Raw genomic sequence first — 24,808 nt, forward strand, 5'->3', positions numbered from 1 at the left:
ATGGCTGAGGGACGGACGTGCAACAGCAGCGAGAGCGAAATGAAAATATTCAGGACAGGTATGGTATACACAGTACATGTCACACACATGCATACACACTCCTATTTTACAAATCGTGGAAAGAATTGGGAACTGAGAATAAAGTACAGCGCCTTCAGTGTTCAGGATATGTGAAATAAACATATATAAAAATTAAAAAAATGCGTAAATAAATTTCTACATTGACCTATCCCCCTCAGCGCCGTGCATTCCTGAGAACCTCCAAGCCAATCTGAGCTGCAGTGACAATGTGGCGTCCATGTCGTGGAGCTACAGCAAAGGACCAGGACACATTTACCAAGTGAGGGCTGTGGGTACCGATGGCCACGTGGATGAGTGCAACTCCCATGAGAACCAGTGTGATCTGACAGGTCTGCGCTGTGGACAGTATTACACAGCTACTGTGATGGCACAAAACAGTGACTGCACAAGCAAACCGAGCAACAGTGTGAGAATCAAGACCGGTATGTACAGACTTTCACTGCTGATTTCAGTACAGTAAACATTTTCACAAAGTTTGTAACATCAAATGATTTTTTGCTTTAAAGGAAAAGTTAGATTTTTTGGGAAATACACTTATTTGCTTTCTTGAGAGTTGGATGAGAAGATGAATACCTCTTACATGTCTGTATGGTAAAAATAAAGCAACATTATATCAAAAAGAAATCTCTGGGGCTGAAAAATGTAGTCAACAAGTCAAAAACTGTGGCATCAGCTAGAACCACCACACTGAGCTTTACAATGGCTCTTCAGAAAACTATGGGTGACATCACGGAGGCTATATCCATATTATTATAGTCTATGTATTATATCTTGTTTGTTTAATGTGGTCAAGTGTAAGAATGTAAAAACAACTTGTGGTTAGAATCCAAGTAATAGTCAGGTTGAAGTGACAGAAGTCACTGCAACCAAGTAATAGTCAGGTTCATAAACCTCTGTAAAACCAATACTATTTTGGTGCTGGTAAGTGGATTTTGTTGCCTTTGGACAGAGCCAGGCTAGTAGTTTGCCCTGTTTCCAGTCTATGCAAAGCTAAACAATCGGTGCCTGTAGCTTCATATTTAGCGTACAGACATGATAGTGGTAGCAATCTCATCTAATTCTAGGCACAGAATAAATAGGCATAGTTATGTAAAATTATTTCTTGAGCTCGACAAGAGGTATGGATCTCCAAAAGTAAATTTCAATTTCAAAATGAATTCAGTACTCAGTAATCAAAAACTCTTTTGAGGTGACAAAAGAAGACTTTAAGCCCTAAAGTCTTAGAAATAAATCTTCTTTATCTCTTCTTGCCAGTGCCCTGCACCCCTGCAAACGTCTCCTCTGTGGTGGACTGTGAGGCCAATTCTCTGATTGTGTCCTGGTCTGAGAGTTCAGGAGCCGACTCCTACATCGCCACAGTCCAGGACAGTAACGGTCAGACCACAACCTGCCAGGGTACAACCAGGGGCTCCTGCAATGTGACAGGAGTTGGCTGCGGTCAGATCTACCATGCCTCCGTGGTCTCCTCTGATGGATACTGCAACAGCCCGTCCACTCCTGGGGTTAACACATCTTCAGGTAGGACAGACAGTCAAGTGACTGATGTGTATCTTCAGGGTGGAGGCTAGAATTTTAAAAGAAATAAAGAAAAAGTGGAGGCACTGATCCAACAGAAACTACACAGGAGTGAACTTTTAAAATTAATGACTTATTTTTGTTATTTTTGTTTAAAGGGTTTCATAATTAAGGAGATTCTTTGGTCCTTTAGGACAATGAAATCACAATGGATAATGTAATTCATAATAATGTTTAAAAAATTTGGACTTTTGTAATTGTATAAAATGTAGTCTAAATACTACTTATTTCAATGCAAGAAATATTGTGTCATATTTGTTAATTGTGAAACATTATATTAATGTTGCTATTAAAGTTTTAGAAAATGTGCTCTCTGCACTGTTTTAATGTTAACCCTGTATGCAATGCATTAGCAACATAAAACTACTCTTACTGTATATTTATCATCATTAACAAGCTTGTCTTTCCTTTCTAGTTCTGTTTAGACATCAAGGCAATGAACTGTAATGATATATTTTAAACAAGCTGAAGTGACGACTATAATATCTTACATGTCCTTTCAGTTCCCTGTAAGCCGAGACTTATCAAGGCAGTGTTGGACTGCTACGCGCAGATGGCCATTGTGGGATGGTACCCAAGTGATGGAGCTTTGAAGTATGTGGTTACGGCCATCTCCGCGTCAGGCCACACTGTCACCTGTGAGGCCATCACCACCAACTGTGATCTAGAGCGGCTGCTTTGTGGCCAGAGCTACTCCATCTCTGTCAAAGCTGTGGGACAGACCTGCAGCAGCATCGCTAACATGACCGGACAGTTGGTCACTGGTGAGGAACAGCTTAACACAGCTGCATTTATGCGTAAACAGTCAGCCTCCACTCAATATTTTGCGCATGCTTATTGTCACGGTACTTGGATGTGTGACCGTCACTGTGCAGAATGATGAATGTGCGGAGTTTGAAACTAGAAGACTGTCTTCACATTCATTTGCTGAAGGAGGGAAGTTTCTCTCTTAAAACTGAGTTTAAGATGCATATGTATGCGCATTATTTATTTAGAGACATCACAACTAGTCTGGAAGTCATTCATGGGCCAGTAAACAACTTACACAAGTGTGATGTGGAAACGTCCTGTTCACATACACTGAGAATGGACTATTCAGTGAAATTAGAGAAATCTTGCGTCCAGCAGATAAACATTTGAAATGAAAAATATTTGCATTTAAAGACTATGGATTTTTAATGAGGGAGAAGGAGTAGATGTAACTTTAGGTAATTTCACTTTTGAAGAAAAAATATCAGACACTGTCTCTATCCAAAGCAGAATATTTTTATGTCTTAAAAAAATATCTGGAGGAAATATTTAAATGTATATTTTAAAAAACTTAACGTTAACACTTCACTCTGCCCTGTGGTGTCAAAAAAGACACCCTGTCCTTCATAAAATGTGCTGATACACACTATGGCCCCTATTCTACTCTAAACACACGACGTGAAGCCCATGGTGCAGTTGCGTTTGGGGCGTGTCCAACTCCAATTTTGCTAGTTTAAAAGCAATGGTCAGTTCGCCAAAGGGGTTGTACTTAGTTTGTGAATTAGTCATGGGTGTGTTTTGGCCGTAACATGCAATAAACCAATCAAAGTGTCATCTCTCATTAAAGCCAGGTGCACATGTGCCTTTGACAGACAGACTCTGTCTCCTCTATGAAATGTCTAGTATGTCACTCTGCATTATTATAAACCATGATGAACCGGTCGTGGGTCACATCTCTCAATTCAAATTGAGCTTTATTGGCATGAATGTATAACAACAATATTGCCAATGCTACATATAAATTAAATAAAAACAATTAATTTCATACATTTCATCTCTCTGTCTTCCAGTGGTTTCTTAATTTTTTGTTTTATTGATGTATAAATGTTTTCTTTAACAAATTACTTTTATGATTAGAGAGGCTGCTGTCAGTAGAAAAATAACAAAAAAAAAACTTGTTATAAACTTGAAATGACAGGACAGATAAAACTCACACAGACATTAATTAAAATTAGATCCTGACCGATCCTGTCGGGAGATTTTCATAATCAATCAAAGTTACGCTGCTGTGCCTTAAGAGCATCTTACTATTGGAATAATGCGCCCTAAAAATAACAATAAACAGTGAAATACTGCTTCGTCAATGGAGAAATCTCTTTCTTCTGCCTCAAGATAGTAATGCACCGATAATTTGCCTGACCACACCTCATTTTAAGATCAACACTCCCATGGACGTACAGATGGGCGCAAAGGCATTTGCTATAAAACAACGTGGGTGCTGGGTGTGAAAATGACTACTGAGTTGGTTATGAAACTAGTAATTACACTTGCTCTGCACTTTAAGTCGCTTTGCACGATACAAGTGCAAGATAGGGCCCTATGTCTATTATAGAGTCCTAAAAGTCTTATTTTCTTAATAAATATGAGATAAATTCCTCCTGTTTCCAAAACAAATCAACTATAATTTTACAGAATTGAGTTAGTATCATTTTACCAGATAGTAAAAGTTGCAACAAATAAATCATCACAGATTTTTTAAAACATGTTCCAAGAAAATGTGTAGAAATGGCTCACCTAGAGTAATTTGCTTTTTCCCCCTAGTGAGATAAATCTGGGCAAAGATTTGCTACTACTAATGCCAGTATTTCTAGATTTTAGTGAAGCATATATCTGACACTGAGACTGATTTACATTGAATTTTGATTCAGGGTAAATCAGACAAATGTATAGTACACGTTTTATTTTTTTTTTAATTATTAGTCCATCCCTTCTTCGCAGGTTCAATTACAATGCAACACCATATTTTTCCTGCCTTGAGCACATGTGATAGTCATAGAGAGTATTTAAGGTATTGTTAAGAAATTGAGTCATACACATTATGTAATCTTATTTACTCATCAACAACTTCCTCCATCCTCTCTTCCAGACCCGTGCATCCCTGAGGGCATCACTGCTCAGTACAGCCGGACGATTGGCCATGTGCAGTGGGACAGTTCCAATGGTGCTAATTACTACACAGTTGAAGGAGAAACAGAGCAGGGCCTGACGGTCTCCTGCACCACCAGTGATAACTACTGTGCCTTCCAAAACATGTTGTGTGGCCAGATGTACAGCTTCCATATCACGGCAAACAATCAGGTGTGCCAAGGCGTGTCCACGTCGACCAAATCAGTTACGATTATGACAGGTAAGAAAACACGTTGACAGAGAAGATGCGTCTTTACACTCGATTCTCGGTACTTAACAGTGTGAGGACTTGATGTGAATGTTGTTTGCAGTGCAGTCACAAGTGGGTAGATAAGGGTTGGGATTTGTGAGCTTGAACAAATTTGATAGTTGTTTAAGTCAATTTTAAAGCAAAAACACCAAACTTTCCCTCATTCCAGCTTCTCAGTTGTGAGGATTTGATGCTTTTTGTCCTTTATGATCTATAGGTGTTAAATTACAGAGCTAACAATAATTAAGAGGAAATAATCAGCAGATTAATCAATAAGAAAATAATATTTAGTTGCGTCCCTTTGGCATCAAAAGTACGTATCACTTTTAGCATGGTTTCTTTATCTGTTGATGTTTGTATTATATTTCAAAGTATTCAAAATTTTAAGATTAATAGATAATCTATTTGTATTTTTCATTATGCAGCAGAGATAAAAGATAACATCAGCATCCATTTTGCATCCTTAAACATGTTCTCCCTCTTTCTCTGCCCTCAGAGCCTTGCCCGCCCAACTACGTGCAGACCGATGTGCAGTGTCAGACCAACATGGGGACTGTGTCGTGGGAGGCCAGTTTTAGTGCAGTGGGCTACACGGCCCGTCTCGCTGGGCGCGATGGCCACTCCCTGTCCTGCTTCACCAACAACACTTTTTGTAATATAGAAGGCTTACACTGTGGAATCACCTACCACACGAACGTCATTGCTATCGGAGAGATACTCAACAGTAGCCTCTCCACTACTGTCCTGCTAGTCTCAGGTATAGTGTACTCACACTCTGGCTTAATTATATTACAATATTTTTCTCCCTCTTTGCCACACCGTATACCTGCACTTCTCCACTACAGTGAATTTGAAGAAAAAATATAGGCAAGGCAAGGGAAGTTTATTTGTATAGCACATTTAAACATCAAGGCAGTTCAAAGTGCTTTACATAAAACATAGGAAATAAAAACCGGGTAAAACAGTCACAATGTATGATGTTGAGCCATAGCCTTACGTTTGATTTAATTAAAGGCAGTCGTAAAAAGAAAAGATATAAGATTCGATATAAGATGATATCTATAGATCATCTAAGATCATTTTTCATGTGTTGAGTTCCTTGAGAAACTGTGTACTTGTTTTGGTTTAGAAACATTCAAAAGGCAAGGCATAAGCAAAGCTTGAGTAAAGAAGAGACCCTCACTTACTAGCATTATTTGCCTAAATTAAAGGTACCCTGTGGAGTTTTTTTACCACTAGTAGCACTATGGAGCAATTTTTTGATGTGTGTGTTTCAGGTTTTGTTTGTATCTCATGCACGGGAGTGTGCACATGCATATGGACAAACATGTGAATGACGTGATACACGTTCCTGTGATTGGTTTCATGACAATGAATTAAGAAATGTAACAAATGTATTTGCAAATTGCAGGAAAGAAAAATAGTGCAAGCTAGTAAACAAGGATATAAAGAATGCATGTATTAAATAAAAAAAATCAACTTTCCAAAAGTTTGATTTTTTTCACTTGATTTCTGATCTTTTTACAAGAGCTTACAAGAGTCTTTACATAAAATGTCACTCCACTACAAATTTTTGGATGCAAATCAATCCTCACATACAGTATGTCTTACATTAGAGCCGGCTACTTTGTACGTATTACGTTTCTCAAACGGTAACTACAATATTGACCAATGTTTTAAAGGTGCACTTTTAAAGTGCAGTTTTAAAGTGTGATTAATGAAATTACAACTATGTCCTGTGTGTCTTTCCGTCCCTTCTGTCTCTAGCTCCCTGTGCAGCTGGAAATGTGGCCGCTAAAATTGATTGCTATAATAACACAGCCAACGTCTCCTGGAGCACAGCCAGTGGCGCAAACTCCTACGTGGTTAATGCCATAGGAACGGAAGGCAACCAGGCTTCATGTGAGACCCTTGCGCGCCATTGTGATTTATCAGAGCTGCAGTGTGGTCAGACCTATAACATCAGCCTCACAACCATCAGCGACCAATGCCAGGCCGAGACACACACTAATGTCACCTTCAGCACACGTGAGTTGATCGACATCTCATCCCTGAATAGTTGGGCTGGAGTCATTGATTGTGAATTTATCATAGATGTTTTGATAATTAATTCAACTAAACATGCTGTCCAGGGCCCTGCAGACCTTGGCTTGTTGGAGTGGACCAGGAGTGTGGGACGAGTACAGCCAACATGTACTGGGAGGAAAGACAGGGAGTGGAGCTCTACATGGCTACTGCCACCTGCAACATGGGAAAGACTCTGAAGTGCAACTCCACCAACTCCACCTGCCAGTTCTCCAACTTGTCCTGTGGGAGAACTTACAACTTCTCAGTAACTGCATACGGAAACATGTGCTACAGTGAAGTCAGCAGCACTGTGGAGATTCAGACAGGTAGGACTCATTATCATCAGTAAATTAACTAGTAAGGTAAACGAGTTTGATGACGATTGATTGAGAGATTGAGAGAAATGTCCATCTGACCAAGTCCACCCTCATCGCAGCTTTTTTTTAAATTTGATTTTATTGATGTATTTTAAATGTTTGATTCTTCTAAGAAGCTTTTTAAGAAGAATTGTCTGTAATAATTAATTTATTATATTTTTTAATGAATTCTTGAATTTCTCCTATTTTGCATGCAACAGACCAAGAGGGAAAGGTTTCTACAGTACTCAAGATAAGCTTTATTTCATGAAATACATGGAAGCAAATACCCAAAACATTATGCTAATTATATCAATCCTTAAGTATAAAGATTAAAGACCTCTATGCAGTTACTGTATAATGCATTTATTCTGCATTAGTACTTCTATGATAGTAAACTGAAAACTTTTGGGGTTTAATTTTAATGAGTAAAACAAGAAGTTTGAATATGACAACCTGGGCTTCAGGAAATGAAGATGGGCACTTTTCACAATTATTAGACATTTTGAAGAATAAATGATTAATTGGAAAAGAAAATGCAATCCTACACAACAGCAATATTATACCAAGCATGTCAGAAGGGAGAATTCAACAGCAAAGGTCACATCTGAAATAAAATAAAATTTCACTAAAGAGACAGTGTGACATTTTTTGTCTAACTCCTCCCCCTTCTCCAGCACCCTGCCAGCCCGCTGGTCTCACAGTAAGCGGGTCATGTGTCAATGACACGGTGGTGTTGCATTGGTCAGCGGCTGAAGGGGCATTAGTCTACGAGGTGACTGCCACAGGAGACCTTGGATATGTCACATCTTTCCAAACCAATGAGACAGTAATAGAGGCAGAGCTGCTCTGCGGACAACTATTTACCTTTACTGTAAAAGCTCAAGGTGATCAATGTGACAGCGTTGTGAGCCAGCCTAAGAAATTCAAGACAGGTATGTGTCTTATTTATATTTTTGTCAAAAGTGATGTACAGTATTGTCAGTTGATGATGGTCAAACAAAACACCTTCTACTCAGGTCCCTGCGTGCCCGAGTATGTACAGAGCTTTGGACAGTGTGAGAACAATCTGGGCTCGGTCAGTTGGGCCAAGAGCGACGGGGCAGAGTCCTACATGGCCATCGCAGTGGGACTTGATGGCCACACCCACATGTGCTCCACAAACACCACCAGCTGCACCTGGAACGACATGCACTGTGGCGAGCAGTACACCATTCATGTCGTTGCCAATGACTACCTGTGCAGTAGCATGCCGAGCAAAAGCGTTTCAATACATATGGGTAAACAAGCTTTTATTATAAACTAGACTTAAATGTTATATGAAAACCTGGAAGGTTGGAGGGGGAATTTTAGAGGCCACACATGAAAATGAATAAACAAACTAAAGAATGCCATGAGAATTTTAGCATGATCTTACGAAATTGAAGGTTAGAGAGAAGTCCATCAATAAATAAATGAAGCTTGATTGTTACTCTGAAATAATGTAATGTGAAAAGCACCAGTATCACAAACAGAGCTCAAATGATTAGCTGATGAAGCAATTAGTTGAACAACAGAAAATTAATCTGCAACAATATTGATAATGAGTTAATCTTTGAAGTAATCTACTTTGCAAAAATGCCAAAAATTCCTGATAGATAGATAGATAGATAGATGATAGATAAATAGATGATAATAGATTAATTGAGAAAATAATCCGCAGAACATGAAAATAATAATTTGCAGCCTTAATTAATCAAACACAACTAAAAATCACAACTGTCTTCTGTTTTTAGCGCCCTGTATTCCTCAGAACTTGAAATCATCTCTAAACTGCACTATTAAGGTGAATATTTTACATTTTTACAAACTGTTTCTCTCAAAGTTCCATACTGTCTTTTTTTCTGTGTGAATGATGCTTTGGTTACGATAGGGGCTATACAATCATTGCAATTGTATAAACTGAAACTTAAAATTACATTATAATCTATTTATAAGGTGGGATCGCTAACCTGGAATGCCAGTGAAACTGCTAAGTTTTACATCGTGACTGCAGAGAACAACAGTGGCCACAAAGTGCAGCTCAGCACCAACGATACCTGGACCTTTATTTCTGAGTTCCTGTGTGGCCAGGAGTACTTCCTGTCTGTTCAGGCGGTAGACTCTGTGTGCACAAGCAGTCCCAGTCAGCCTTCAAAGCTCAAGTCAGGTAGATTCCTATTCCATATACCCTAAAACATTGGTTTTCATACAATTTTTCAAGTGACCAGTTTTTCTGAACACTCTACTCTGATGGCTCAAAGTTAAGAGTTAACTATTCCTAATTTAAAATGTTGTAACTGATTATTTTATGCAACAATGTAAATGACTGCTACAGTATATTCTCATTTCGTTGAATTGAATTATTTATTTTAAGTATTTCTTTTCTTTTTTTTCAAACCAAATATGGAAGATATTTTACTGAGAAACTGTTGTTGACCACAATTGATTTAATTTTTTGTATTGTATTAATTTAACATTTTTAATGGCCCATTATTACGTTTATATAACAAAATCACAAATTTGCATCAGTGGGATTTAAGATCTGTACAACCTACAGCACCCTCTATCCTACAGGGACAAATCTAAAAGCAATTTGTGGACTGTGCATACTGATAACAACAAAAAACAAAACAAACCATACCCTTTAACACTGATATTGACCTTAGATCTTAACACAGAAACCCTTCTTCATTCCAAAGTCAGCCTTCACTTCCAGAACACTCCTTGTAATGCCCTCCCATTGTCACCCAGTCTATTCTCCTTCCTTCCCTCAGAGCCCTGCCCACCCACTGGAGTCTCCAGCTTCATGAACTGCCTCTCTAACATTGCTGTGGTGTCGTGGAACAACTCGGCTGGGGCAGAGTTCTACACTGCCACAGTGACGCAGAAAGACGGCCAATCGGCAAGCTGCTGGTCTGACAGCAAGCAGTGTGGCATACCTAACGTCCGCTGTGGACAGAACTACACAGTGACCGTCATCGGCTCGAGGGAAAAGTGTAACTCTGACCCCAGTAAGGCGCTGACACTGCTGTCAGGTGAGACATTTAGGACAATAGTGTCATCTTATTATCCCGACTTAATCCGCTTTCTCTATACTTCTTTCATATATTTTTTTATTCTGGAAACAGAAAGTGTGTAAATTGTTTTGGTCAAGAGTTTAGGTATATTACAGATTCACTATTACTTTTAATCACTCTTACCATTTAATCTTCATCTTCCCAAACATTCCAACAAGTAGAGGTTTAAGGGTCTTTAATTCAGGAACCGTTTAAAATGGCTTCAAATGTAGCTTTATAATTAATGTAATTATATATTAGTATATTATCTTAGAATGTATCATAAATATATATATTATTGTTGCCTTACTGATTTGACATACCAGATGATATCCGATTGTTTAGCATTCCACAATAAGATAATTAAACCAACTATAATCTCTTCCCCGTGCATTTCTTCAGTGCCTTGTGTTCCTACGGATGTGGAAGTGAAGATGCGCTGCTCTAAAAATCAGGCTGTTGTGTCCTGGAGTGCCAGCGAGGGTGCTCTGTCCTACAAAGTGACAGCTCAGAGCTCAGAGGGAGCCATGTTGCTTTGTGAGAGTGCAACCCTAATGTGCACCTTAACCAACCTGACCTGCGGCCAGTCCTACTCTGTCCAGGTGGTGGCGCAGGACAATAGTTGCTCAAGTTTACCCAGCCCTCCTACAAATTTCAGTTCAGGTAAAGCTTACATCTCAATGTGTCACTAAATTATTGCTCTAAATGTGTGTTAAGTGTTAATCTAGTTCTCCGTTTCTTCCCTCCTTCTCTCAGTTCCCTGCACACCTAACATTGGCTCAGTGGTTCTTGATTGTTACACAAACTCTGTCCTCTTGGAGTGGGCCTACGCTGAGGGTGCCTTGACCTACACTGCAACAGCCCAGTCTTCTAGGGGCCATGTATCCACCTGCACCTCTGACATTACCAACTGCGAGCTGCAGGACCTGCAGTGTGGCGAAACCTATAATGTGGTCACTGTGGCCTCAAATGAGAAGTGCAGCAGCCCCCCAAGCACCATTTCGCAGGTGATGTCAGGTGAGTTCTCAAAACTTGGTAATTTAACGCCAATGGAAAACCTTGTTTTACTGACCTCTAAGGGCTGAAATTCTTATTTCACTGACAGTGTAAGGGTGTGTTCAGTACGGACAGGATACATGTGCAAAACAGCTACGCCTTATTATTTTAACTTAGTATTATCCCACCAAGAATCGATAAAAGTGGTTTGTAATTATACAAATTTTAAGTTAAGCATCTGTTGACTTATCTGTAATTACTCTGATCATCTCTTACATCAGTAGGTCATTTGTGTTTTATCTCAATTGTTTTCTTCACTTTATGTTACTTGAACATTATATGTTATGAAAAATAGTTTTGAAACAGTGAAGCAACTTTTGGGTGTGTGGTAACATGAAATCCTGGATTAAATTTTTTTTTAACTGAAGCAAAAAAATCTAAAATAAAATCTATTTATCCATTTATTTGATGGATGTCACACATACTCACCACAGAGCATCCTCTACACAACCAGTTTCCAAACTTTTTAGGCAACACACCCCATCCACATCTGGACCAGGTTGCTGCACCCCCAAACTCCCCCTCTCTCTTGGTTTGCTTATATATATATATATATATATATAATTTATTTAGTTTTGAGAGCTAAAGATTTCCGCACCTGGTTAAGTACACAACTAGCAATCGACATTTTCATGAACCGAAAAAAACTCCTCAGCGATCCCCCCTCACTTTTCCTTCTTCTTCCAGTGCCTTGTCCTCCCGGAGATGTTGTGGCTGTACTACAATGCTCTAACAACACAGCCCGTGTGAAGTGGCAACCCAGCAGAGGGGCTGATTTTTACATTGTCGAAGCCTTCGGCATGGAAGAACATGTATCTGGCTGCGAGACGAACACACAGTCCTGCATCCTTGATGACCTCAAGTGTGGCTTCACCTATAACATCAGTGTGATCGCTGTTAACAGTGTGTGCAATGTCTCGCAGAGTGACGAAATACAGCTGCAAGCAGGTAAAGATAAACAAAGAAATTTAACATGTTGAGGCCTGGCAGAGTTACACATTACCCATGTTTTTTTTCCTATATATATATATACTGTATACTGTCATCAAAAACTACTACATGACTACTTAATAATACAATATTTTCATGTATGGATGATTAGTGGACAATATATTGATCCTGAAAAGATAATAAGATTAATAATACTCTGTGTGTCTGTGCAGTGCCTTGCGTACCGCAGCAGGTGGAGGCCAGGGTGGTTTGTGCGTCTGATGCTGTGGCGGTCTCTTGGGAGCCTAGCAAAGGAGCATTATCATACACCACAGTTGCCCAGGGAAACGGCGGCTACGCATCGACTTGCAACAGCAGCCAGACAACATGCCTCTTTGATGAGTTGCTGTGCGGCCTCAACTACTCCATCACTGTTAGTGCTTCAGATGAGAAGTGTAGCAGTGCTGGAAGCTCTGCTGTGCAGCTCAACACAGGTAGACTCAAGATTATTAACCATAATAATAAAATATAAATAAAATTTATAATAAATAATAAAGTGGTACTTATTAGACATGTATCCTAAACTGCAACAGTCAGTGCAGCTGTGAGGCATATTGCATGTTATGTTAAAACTCTACTTATAGCTGACTTCATTCATGTCTGTCTGTCTTTCTGAATGTAGTGCCATGCGTGCCATTACACGTAACAGCAGCGATGGTGTGCAGTAATAACACTGGCATTGTGTCATGGGAACAAGGAGAGGGTGTGTCCTCCTACATGGTGCAAGCTTTTGGGCCCAATGGTAACAAGGCCATGTGTAACAGTACTGTAAACAGTTGCCAGCTAAGCAACATGCAATGTGGCCAGCTCTACAACCTGACAGTGACAGCTCAGGATGGACGGTGTGACAACAGCCGCGCCTTCCTCAACCTGCAGTCAGGTAAGTGTAAACAACAAGGGTTTTTTTTGTTACTGTAACAATAACAATTAATTCATTAATACAGAACTTTGAAAAGTATGTTTGACCTCTTGTATTAAATCCACTTTTGGAGAATCAGGGAGGCAGCACTTGCAGTCAAGTGCGATAACAATTATCTATTTTTTTAATATTTGCTTGTATAGGCAGAACCTTACAAAGACTTATTTGTGTTTCTAAAGGGTCATTCAGATTTGTTGTTGACATGTGAATTTTCTCATTTCTCATATATATTATTAAGTAAAAGGAACTCTGTCATCTTACTGCTCCTCTGTCTTCCCCAGTGCCTTGCAGGCCAACCAACGTTAAGGCTTCCCTACAGTGCCAATCGAACTCTGCTGCAGTGACATGGGAACCAGCCAGTGGAGCACTTTCCTATCTTGCAGTGGGTGTTACAGCCAGTGGAAGCCATCATACTGATTGTAACAACACCATGACCCACTGTGATCTAAGAAACCTGCAGTGTGGACAGACCTACAATGTGAGCGTATTCAGCCAGGATGAGTCCTGTTCCAGTGTGGAGAGCAACAAGGCTTTCACTCGTACAGGTATCCTAAACAAATATGAACTCCTTGTAAAGGCTTGTTGTGACTTTCTATAAACAGCGATGACAGTATTGTTTATTTATATGGTGAGGTGGGTGGAGTTGCTAGTTCCAAATGTGCTTCTCTGCTGTGTAATTTTGCATTTTAAGCTTGATTTTGATGGTAACGACATAGAGATCTCCTGCATAGTTTTAACAGTGCTATATTAACCTTCCTCTTTGCCTCTCCACTCTCTCTCTCTCCCTTTCAGCTCCTTGTAAACCCCAGAATGTGGCTGTTGAGGTACACTGTGATGATGGTGCTATGGCCATATCTTGGTCCCCCAACCCAGATGCCCAGTACTTCCATGTAGTGGCAGTGAGCAACACTGGGGCGAGACTCCACTGTAATTCCAGTGGTGTGGCCTGCATCATAAGCAATTTAATGTGTGGACGGAACTACACCGTTACTGTCCTGTCTGTAAGAGACGGCTGTGAGAGTAAGCCGAGCGCTGTGGTGCAGACTTCCTCAGGTAAACTCGTCATCCATTTGTTATAATATGTATCAAGGACAATGATGTACTGGAAATTATCGCACACTTAGCAGGGACCAGATTCTCCACAAAGGGTGGAGGGGGTCTGTGCAGTTATTAGGTGCATTTGACTTCAATTTTGCAGCGCTGATTTAACATGATGCATGCTGAATGTTACATTAGGTATGCTGCAAAACGTGACCATGTCACATGACATTAAAACCTCGCGGGAGCAAGGCAGACTCAGTTTTTGACAACTGCAAATGCGTTTCTCTGGCTGCACCAAGTGGGAAACACCTTATGGTTCACAGATCAGAAAGTAGAATGTGTCTGACTTGACGGCAGTTTTTCTTATATCCCACAGCAGCTCACATTTGACTATCAAGTCAGCGAAAGTCATCGCAAAAGCACCTATAATCAGACCAGTTCTAAACATGCCAACCTGCGCCACCTATAGGAAGGGAAAGAAATAGCCGCGAAATACACTTGCCCCACCTGCAAGCAATGAGTGTTACAACAGCATTTTTTTCCTCTTTAAATAGTTGCTGTTTGTGTGTGCGTGTTGCATGTGTTTCTTAGGATTTACATTTGAAGGAACAGAAATACGCTTATTCAGTTTTTGAGTGAGACAAGATGATTGATATTATGCTCATTTGACTAACTGTAAGTATGGAGATGATGCCATGAGGCAATTACCATACTGCAGGTTGTGTACTGTAAGAGTGTGAATAAGTACTGTATGTTTCTTTTGCCACCTATAACAGTTCGTTGCAACATATCACCCAAACATGTCTGGTGTATTTGTAACTGACGTAAGTGTAAAAACAATACTCAATCTGCATGCTCATTCTTATCCATTACATCCCTCACAGCTCCATGTGTGCCCAGGAACACTAAGGGATATCTGGACTGTGTATCAAACTCTGCCTGGGTGACATGGGACGCCTCAGATGGAGCCCTTAGCTACTTTGTTCTGGCCAAAGGGATCAGAGGTCACAACTCCAGCTGCACTACCACCTCCTCTTCCTGTCAAGTACCAGATCTGAAATGTGGGATGCTTTACACCTTCTCCGTCACCGGTGTTAACAAACAATGTTACAGTAATCGCAGCACCACCTTTGACCTTGAGACAGGTATTTAACAAGAATCTCGACTCTCAATATTATTTAACAAGAAATTAAGTGCTTGTTGTCCGTAAAAGAAAAAGAAAATGAGCTTGTAAGCATTTTACCATATTAATGCATCACCAAACGCTAACACTGACATGGTGTCTGGCCCGAAGTACTGCTACATGGACATATTTGGGTTAACCATTTGGCTTGCCTTGCCCTTAGCAAACAGTGTTTAGTTGTGACTGACTTCTAAATTGCATTGCATTTGAATTATTGTTAGCTATTGAATATTTCTCAAAAAAGCAAATATTTGAGTAAAAACCAAACACTTTTTTCTTCTTTTACGTAACAAAGAAAAACATTGTGCAGGGGATTTTCTTTGCTACTTTTGACTCTCCTGTCCCCCTCCGACGCACCTGTCTCTTGTTATAGAAGTGTGAGGTTATTTACTGTTCTTCTTTTACATCTCAATAATAATAGAACAGCAGGGTTAAGTCCTTGGGGATTACAGCTAATCATCTGCAACATGGGATTTACCATGTGCTTCTATTTTGAACAAAATAATAAACATACACCTTACATTGAATCTGTGCTTTCATCTGCTGCCTCGTAACAAGTCAGCTTTCTGAAAGTCAGTTTTCTGAAAGTCAGCTTTCTGAAAGATTAAGTAGAACAAGAGATGAAAAGGATGCAATGCCCATAATTTTTCTTAATGTGTTTGTCCTTTAGGTCCTTGTGCTCTATCATCCATTAGTGCAGTGACACAATGCAACAGTGACACAATCCTAGTTCAATGGGAGATGTCGGATAACACACCCCTCTACGTGGTGACTGCTGAGGGCCAAGACCAAACCCTCCTCTCCTGTAACAGCACCTCCAATTCATGTGAACTCCCGAATATCCACTGCGGCATGCAATATAGCATCATAGTATCAACTTCTTCTAATAAGTGCAGCAACCTCAGAAGCCCACCGAAGAAGATTAATACAGGTATTTTTCAGCTCGCCAGTATACTGAAACTACAGTGGATCCACAGTACAAAAAAGTGAGAATAAATTAGTTGAATGTGTCCAAGACAAAGTGCACATCATTCCTTGAGTGCCGAACCAATTCATCTACTATCATTGGTAAAGCACGTAAAAGCGACTGATTTAAAAGCTGTTACATTCAAGAGTGTCTTTTAGTGAAACCTCGTAGCTGTGTGTTCAGGCATGTTCACTGGTGTAACAGGGACACTGCGCTGGTTGTTATCATAGAAACAGCTCACTGGAGCAAATGTCTTGTGACTGTTGATAGGCTATTATTCACGAATGTAACCAATCAGATCAGGACATTAAGCAAAACTCCAGAGTGGTGATTACAGACAGAGAGAGGCAGCTGGATCAGAGCCAAAGTAGCACATTTTAAAATAAATGTAACCCTAACAAAACCAGTATATAGTAGTGTATATATATATATATAGTATAATTTAACGTTTAATATTGATATACACAACTGAAAACAAATTCAATCCAATGTGCAGCCAATATACAAAGCAATGGATTGAGGTCAGGTGGTGGGAACACAAGCACAACTGCAGAGCAGGAGGGAGTGGCCAGATCTGAAATGACAGTAGAGTTAATATGTGGCAAGGAAAGAGAGAAGATCAGAATCAGAGTCAAGTTTATTGCAACGTAGGTTTTCACATACAAGGTATTTGCATTAGTATATTGGTGTGTACCTCAGTTAACTAGGGTAAGAACGATAATAAGTAGAAAATATAAAGACAAAAGTAAGTACTTGATATAAATATAAAACTGACAATAACATTTGTAACAATTTTATAAAAACTAGAGTGACTGCCACGCAGTTGCCTACACCAACACAGTCAAGTTGCATATATGATTCTGAGTAGACATTCATGTCTGTTCAGAATCATATATGCAGTGATTATTTTAGTGATTAACAATAAAGGTATAAAATAAATTTTTGGGCTTAAAGAACATGGCCTGAGAGGAAGGCTGGATAGAGTAACACAGGGTGTTGGGGATGAGAGTGTGTGACTGAAGAGAGGGACTGAGGAGCAAACTGTGACTGAATGTCCTGTTTTCTTTTTGCATGTGGTGTTTTCATGGTTTAAGTGTAATTATGAGTTCTGTATTGTTACTGTGAAATAAATTCTTATATGGATTCCAGGAAGAATAGCAGCTAAATCTAAATATACAGACAAACACCTACAGAAATATTCTGGTTTTTCTGTCCTCTTTAGCGCCCTGTGCCCCAGACAGTGTGAAAGTGGTAACACTGTGTGAGAAAAATGAAGCCACAGTGACTTGGAGAAACTCCCTTGTGGCTACATCCTACCTACTGGTGGCCACAGGAAGGGATGGACATGTTGCGAGCTGCAACACCACGATGAACAACTGCACCCTGGCTCGTCTGCACTGCGGACAGTCGTACAGCTTAAGTATCACCGCCAGTGGAGACAACTGTACCAGCCCGCCCAGCATTTCAACCTTCACAACAGGTAGAGACATAATAATCACCAGGATAATCTAGTCAGTAACAATACTGCTTTCCTGGGTACATATAATAAAAATAAACACTAAGACATTTAAAACATCAAACAGTTAGAACAGTATTTTTATTTAGTGTAATAATGTCCTGTTGTCTGGATTTTCTGGTATCTCTTTCAAGAATTTCAAGAGGCTTGAGTAGACTAATACTTTCACTGGCATTAATCATAAATTGAACATAATGTTTTGATTACCAGTTGTTTTGATTGTGTTTCTTAGTCTATGAATGATATACACTCACCTAAAGGATTATTAGCAACACCTGTTCAATTTCTCATTAATGCAATTATCTAATCAACCAATCACATGGCAGTTGCTTCAATGCATTTAGGGGTGTGGTCCTGGTCAAGACAATCTCCTGAACTCCAAACTGAATGTCAGAATGGGAAAGAAAGGTGATTTAAGCAATTTTGAGCACGGCATGGTTGTTGGTGCCAGACGGGCCGGTCTGAGTATTTCACAATCTGCTCAGTTACTGGGATTTTCACGCACAACCATTTCTAGGGTTTACAAAGAATGGTGTGAAAAGGGAAAAACATCCAGTATGCGGCAGTCCTGTGGGCGAAAATGCCAAGATGTCTTGGCACACTTTAGGCCCCTTAGTGCCAATTGGGCATCGTTTAAATGCCACGGCCTACCTGAGCATTGTTTCTGACCATGTCCATCCCTTTATGGCCACCATGTACCCATCCTCTGATGGCTACTTCCAGCAGGATAATGCACCATGTCACAGAGCTCGAATCATTTCAAATTGGTTTCTTGAACATGACAATGAGTTCACTGTACTAAAATGGCCCCCACAGTCACCAGATCTCAACCCAATAGAGCATCTTTGGGATGTGGTGGAACGGGAGCTTTATGCCCTGGATGTGCATCCCACAAATCTCCATCAACTGCAAGATGCTATCCTATCAATATGGGCCAACATTTCTAAAGAATGCTTTCAGCACCTTGTTGAATCAATGCCCCGTAGAATTAAGGCAGTTCTGAAGGCGAAAGGGGTCAAACACAGTATTCGTATGGTGTTCCTAATAATCCTTTAGGTGAGTGTAGATAATAAAATCTACAGCTGAAAATGTTCAATCAATTTGTCTGTCAGAAAATTAATCGGTAACAATTCTAGTGATTGATTCATCTGTTCTTAATTTTTCAAGGAAAGTTTTCAAATATTGACTTTTTGATGGGTGCTTTTTCAGCTTTTTCTGACGCTGTACAGATAATACAAATAAACAATTATTTGTATGACAGTATTTAAATTGTTACATGCATCCTTAAAAAAGTCACATTTTCAGAACAGAAGAGGGAGCTAATTGGAGACATCATCTATCATGACACTAAATACTACAATAATGTTTTTTATTTCATGCTATAATTCATTAATAATAAGTTGTGGGCCACTGAACTTCTGTTACTGTATCAATCATAACATGCACTATCTAGCTGCTACTTCCTACAGTTTCTACCAAGTTAAACTGATACATTAAAGTTAAAGTAAAATGTAATGGATTTTACACTTAGTCACCTCTCTTAGATGATATTGTATTAATGTATAAGGCTTCATAACCAACAAGGATGTTTTCCCTAAAAAAATTTTTTTTAAAACTGCTTCCTGCTTGAATCAGTGACAATATTTATTTTCTCTCTGTCCTCGCAGTGCCCTGTGTGCCCTCTGGTCTCACAGTGGATATTGATTGTAAGACCAACTTTGCCACCCTGTCTTGGAAAGCCAGTGAGGGCGCTCTGGAGTATTTTGGCCGTGTCCAGTCTATGAATCGAGACACACTCTTCTGTCACAGCTCTGTCACCTCCTGTACATTCAAAGGCCTGGAATGTGGTGGCGTTTACAATTTCTCCGTTGAAGCCTCTAACAGCGTCTGCAACAGCTCATTTAGTGCACCTCTGCAAATGGGAGCAGGTGAATACTGGAGCTGAAAAATTTGACATAGGTCACCGTTATTAACAATGCACAACTTAGCTAATTCCACTGATAAAATACTAATCTAATCTAAAGATCTAATCTCTGTCTTCCTCAGCACCATGCGCTCCAACTACTCTGAAAGTCCGAATGCAGAGAATAGGACAAAGTCACTGGGCCATGACCTCATGGGATAGTGTCAATTGTTCTGATGAGTACCTTGTGAAAATAAGCGGTCGAATCCAGAACAACCCACAGGCCCTGATGGAGGTCTCTTCTTACTGGCTGCCCAGGAGATACTTTGAGTTCCCAATGCCTTGCAGCACATCTTATAACCTCACTGTACTCTCAAGAAACTCAGCCGGGGTCAGCAAGCCATCCAGTGCCTTTACTGGAGTCACAGGTAACTTTACGCTGCTCGCATTCCTGACTATACACAGAAAGGAGTGTTTTTAATGACCTTTATATTCTTCTATACTTCTTTGGGGTTTGGGTTTATGTGGAGAAAATATAAATTGCAACCTGACTTTAAGTCCCCCTATTTAGCAGTTATAAGCAGTATACAAACAGTTCATAAATGGTTTGAAACACACTATAATGTAGTTGTAAGCAGATAAGTGTTTATTCATGTATTTGTCAACAAGTATAACTCAGTCTGTGGGCACTCATAAATGGAGGCTGATGTATAAACAAATATTGACAATGTAGTGATAATATAGTCTACAGTGACAACATAGTAAAACAAACTTGTAATAATGTAAAATGTCTCTACTTAGGAGAAGGTACAATTGTTGACTGGATTACTGGACATTAATAAACACTTAAACATGTCCTTATAGCTGCATATAACTACATTATAGTAGATTTTAAACAATTTATTAAATATTTGTATATTGCTTATAAATGCTAAACAGGGGGACTTGTGACACTGGGAAAGTGTAACCTAAAAAATACGTTCTTCACATGTATTGTATGTTTAAATATAACATTTGCCAGTCCTTCCAATAACAGCATTTTCACCGTTTCTTTCCTAGTCCCCTGTGCTCCACAGAATGTGAAATACGCTGGTAACAGACAGACTGCTGTGCTTTTCTGGGATGTATCAGTGTTTGCCACGAGTTACACTGTCTACAATGTGTCGGGGACAGGCCGTGTCAAGCTTTGCAGCACCACCGGGCTCTCCTGCGAGTTGACCAACTTCAATCCTTACACCACTGAAGTGATAGCCAGCAATGCAGAGGGAGAGAGCAACGCTAACCGAAATATTACAGGTCAGATACAGGGCGAAAAGATCTGCAGCACTACACGGGATACAGAATAATATTTCCATAATGTCATTCAATTTTAGCTGTTGCTAAAATTCCACATGGCTTTTTTTGTCTAATTGTGTCTAATTCTAAATCTGTATAGTTTTGGTAAGCAAACCTCTTCAGTGTCCAATGTTGTACAAGTACATAAGAGGGGTTTCACACTTGATCAGAACAAACAGGAAACCATACAATCATTTTATAGTTGAATGTTTTTTTCCTTGTTTCTTACCAACAAAACCACACTACCAGTGTGAAAGCACCCTGATGTTCTTATCTAATCAGCACCAGCAAACCTTCAATTAAAAGGGTATTGCTGCAGCAATGTACCGGCATGCACTAAACAAAATAATTTCAGCAAAAATATTGCACCTGTTGAGAAATGCAAATGGAGATGGGCATGGAGATTAAATGGATCACTGAAAACAATCATGAAAGAAGTTGACTGGCCCCAACAGAAAACAATGTGTGTCAACCAGTTAATAGCAACAATTCTCTCAGTGCTGCCAAATCCATCCAATGATCTTTTTCATTTAATCCAATTTTTTCACCTTCCTCAGGTCCAGTAGTAACTCGCAGAAGAAGAGATTTGCGGGCCACCAAAGTCTATGCCCATTTTGACAAAGGTAAGTTTAGTGTTATTACATAACCTAGTGACAGTATTAAATGTAGTTGTGCATTATGAATCCATAGACCTGTACTATAAAACAACTGTTAATCCCCCCACCCCCACCCCCGTCTCTCAGAACTTGAAATCCCAGATGTGCTGACTGTAACAGTAAGTGGCGTTTCCTTGTACGTGAATTGGACGACAGTGAAGGATGCAACCGAGTACACACTCGTGATCGAAGAGGAACAGAGAGAGCTGCAGGCCAATCAACAACCTAGAGTGAGAACCGTGGAAGGTGACTTTTACATAGAGACTGATCTCAATCCCTGGACAACCTACTGTATCAGATTAGCAGCCAAAAACACCATCAACCAAAGTGACTACTCCAGCCCAATGTGCAGAACCACTGGTGCCTCCGAATGAAATACCACAGAGCCACTTAAAATAATAATAATAATCTTTATTTGTAGAACACTTTTCAAAAACAAGTTACAAAGTGCTTTAACAAGTGTAAAGACCATAGAACACATAAAAACAAATGAACACTGAACCCCGCTGAAATACCATCATGTGGGTCATATGTTTGTCTTATTTACTGTAGCATCCATAACAGAATTGTTACAAGATAAATTTATGAAAACTTTAGAAGGATAGTGTAAAAAGAAAATAATTACAACTACAAGGCTATAACAAAATTATTTTGTTTGGGGTACGTCTTACATGTCACACATAAATTACGATAAAACCAGGGCACCTTTAGATTTGAACGCTTATAATCTTTGTTAACAATAGTGAATGTACATTTTCATAATTGTGGCTGGTATCATAGCAGCATGTGGCATCATAGCTGTCTAATAAAGTTTTGCTGAAATTATATTGTGTAAAAATGTTTTTATTTTAGGTTATTAGATTCTCTGCATGATTAAGCTAAAAAATGTAGTGTAAACAAATAAACGGATAATTTATCAAGCATTATTTTTAAAACCATGCAGTATATTTTCTTTATGATGTACTATGTGTCTTCTCAATTTGTTAACATTGACAGATATTTTTTAACAATCCCAGAAATGACGGAATGAAAAAAATCTGTGAAACATTAAAACACCCCTCTGTGTAAACTGTTTCCTTTTTTGTTCTAGTTTGAAAACATGACTCGAGCGTTTCACCCACAGTCTTTGAGCAGATAAGAAAGTGAGTAAGTAAAGTTGATTTAGTATAGCACCTTTCACAGAGCAAGGTCACAAGGTGCTAAAATAAACTATTAGAAATAAGACCATAAAATAAGACAATAAAAAAAGATGTAGCAGTCTAGCTTCTCTGTCTTAAAGCTGGACAGAGAGACAACTGTACCATGTACTGATTCTAGTCAGAGACAGGAAACCAAGTTATGACCTACAGCAGCCCCTGTGTAGGTTATAAGAGCATGGACATGCCGCAGAGTTATCCTGTGTGAGCCAATGTGGTATCTAAAGGTTTTACTGTATCTTTAATTTTACACAGACAAAATATTTATTAGTACTGCTTAAAGTAGTAAAAGGCCAGATTATATGAAATTGACTGTGGTGTCTAACACTTGTAAAGGTTCAGGTTTCAGGTTCTCCGCTGTCCACATACACCTTCCCTAGTCGAGGTTGTATTATTCCCCTGGGTCACTCCCAGCAACAGTACAGCAAAACAAATTAAAGTAAAAAACACTAGAACTATGACCACGTCACAAATATACATTATTCTCTTCTGTTTTATTTTGCACTGAGCACATCAGGAATTTGGATGATTTTGTAATTTGAAGTAATTCTTAAGTATTTGAAGGTACCTTGTTATAGAGCCTTGGAGGTGTTATGGAAGGGAAAAAATTAGTAAATCGAGAGGACAATTTTTATTTTTCCACAACAGCTTGCTGCCTTTTTCTTATATCCTGCAGTCTCCTCATGGAAACGTTCTTATGGCCTTTTATATTACAACAATTTCACAGCAATGTTTATCAGCAATACATTTACCTAGATCACTGAAAATCAGAGGTGGATACTTTAAGTGGTACATTTACTCTGTTACATAAAGTAACTTTTTTTCAGTAAATTGTACTTGCCAGAGTAGTTTTAATGCATCATACCTTTACTCTGTTACATTTTGTTACATTCATCGTGCCACTTTAGGTTATTTATTATTTTATGCATTCATGATCTGTTAAGAGGTAGGTGGTCAGCTGGTCCCAAGTCTGCTAGTGCTTTGTTGTCCCACTGCATTCACGTATCCACATGACTCTGTTCAGAGCAGAATAATGGCTGAAGCCACAGCATGGTAGTATGGCTTTGAAATAGTAATGGCAGCTAGTATTTACAGATGAAAATTTAGTGTACAATGCTGTGCTACAGTTGTGAAGTCAGTATGTCAGAGAACCGTTGTGCTGACAGAGAGCAGTGTCTGTTGTGTTAATGCTAATATGTTTATCTTAATGTAAATCTTCAAGCTAACAGTGTACGAGCAGTGTGCATTTAACTAATCATGCTCATTTGTGTAGCCTGATGAAGAAAGACCAAATTATGCACACACACACACACACACAAACAACTTTTTATTTCATGTGGATGTGACTGATAGAATTATTTAACCACAGATGAGCTTCCGCAGGCAAAAGTAAAGCAAACACACCTGTATTTAATAGGCAATAAATTATGAAACATAACAGCATTACCTTCTAATTTGATTTCTTTGCCAAATCATAATTGAATATAGGAGACAGCATGAAAATATGTAATCCATTTTTTTAAACAATCTTTACTTATTGGTGTACTTAACAGACAATAATATTAATGTAGTATTTTGTAATCACACTTGAGAGCCACAGACCGTGAATATTGGTCTGGTGTATACGTGGCAGGTTATCTAATCAGGAGATAATGACTTGTCATTTCATCAAAAATAAATATAAGTGTATGTGTGCTTCTTTA

The 24,808-nt window shown here is 39.2% G+C and overlaps 1 protein-coding gene across 1 annotated transcript; it reads left to right on the forward strand.

Moving 5' to 3' along the window:
• On the forward strand, positions 1–22,779 carry LOC123971258 (receptor-type tyrosine-protein phosphatase beta). The gene is made up of 28 exons (XM_046049975.1): positions 1–58; positions 240–503; positions 1,336–1,599; positions 2,160–2,420; positions 4,553–4,813; positions 5,340–5,600; positions 6,611–6,871; positions 6,976–7,236; positions 7,944–8,201; positions 8,286–8,546; positions 9,042–9,091; positions 9,244–9,454; positions 10,062–10,322; positions 10,746–11,006; positions 11,100–11,360; positions 12,087–12,347; positions 12,563–12,823; positions 13,012–13,269; positions 13,590–13,853; positions 14,101–14,361; positions 15,234–15,494; positions 16,203–16,463; positions 17,722–17,979; positions 19,683–19,943; positions 20,062–20,346; positions 20,978–21,214; positions 21,811–21,876; positions 21,997–22,779. The coding sequence occupies exons 1-28, from the start codon at positions 1–3 to the stop codon at positions 22,281–22,283; spliced, it is 6,675 nt and encodes a 2,224-aa protein (XP_045905931.1). The 3' UTR covers positions 22,284–22,779.
• The last annotated feature ends 2,029 nt before the right edge of the window (positions 22,780–24,808 follow it).

The sequence above is a fragment of the Micropterus dolomieu genome, linkage group LG05, assembly GCF_021292245.1.
Source record: "Micropterus dolomieu isolate WLL.071019.BEF.003 ecotype Adirondacks linkage group LG05, ASM2129224v1, whole genome shotgun sequence".
NCBI lineage: Eukaryota > Metazoa > Chordata > Actinopteri > Centrarchiformes > Centrarchidae > Micropterus > Micropterus dolomieu.

Coding starts and splice junctions, on each gene's coding strand:
- LOC123971258 (XM_046049975.1), top strand. CDS start 1: ATGGCTGAGGGACGGACGTGCAACAGCAGCGAGAGCGAAATGAAAATA. Junction 2,421..4,552: donor GACCGGACAGTTGGTCACTG/GTGAGGAACAGC, acceptor CCTCTCTTCCAG/ACCCGTGCATCCCTGAGGGC. Junction 6,872..6,975: donor TAATGTCACCTTCAGCACAC/GTGAGTTGATCG, acceptor CATGCTGTCCAG/GGCCCTGCAGACCTTGGCTT.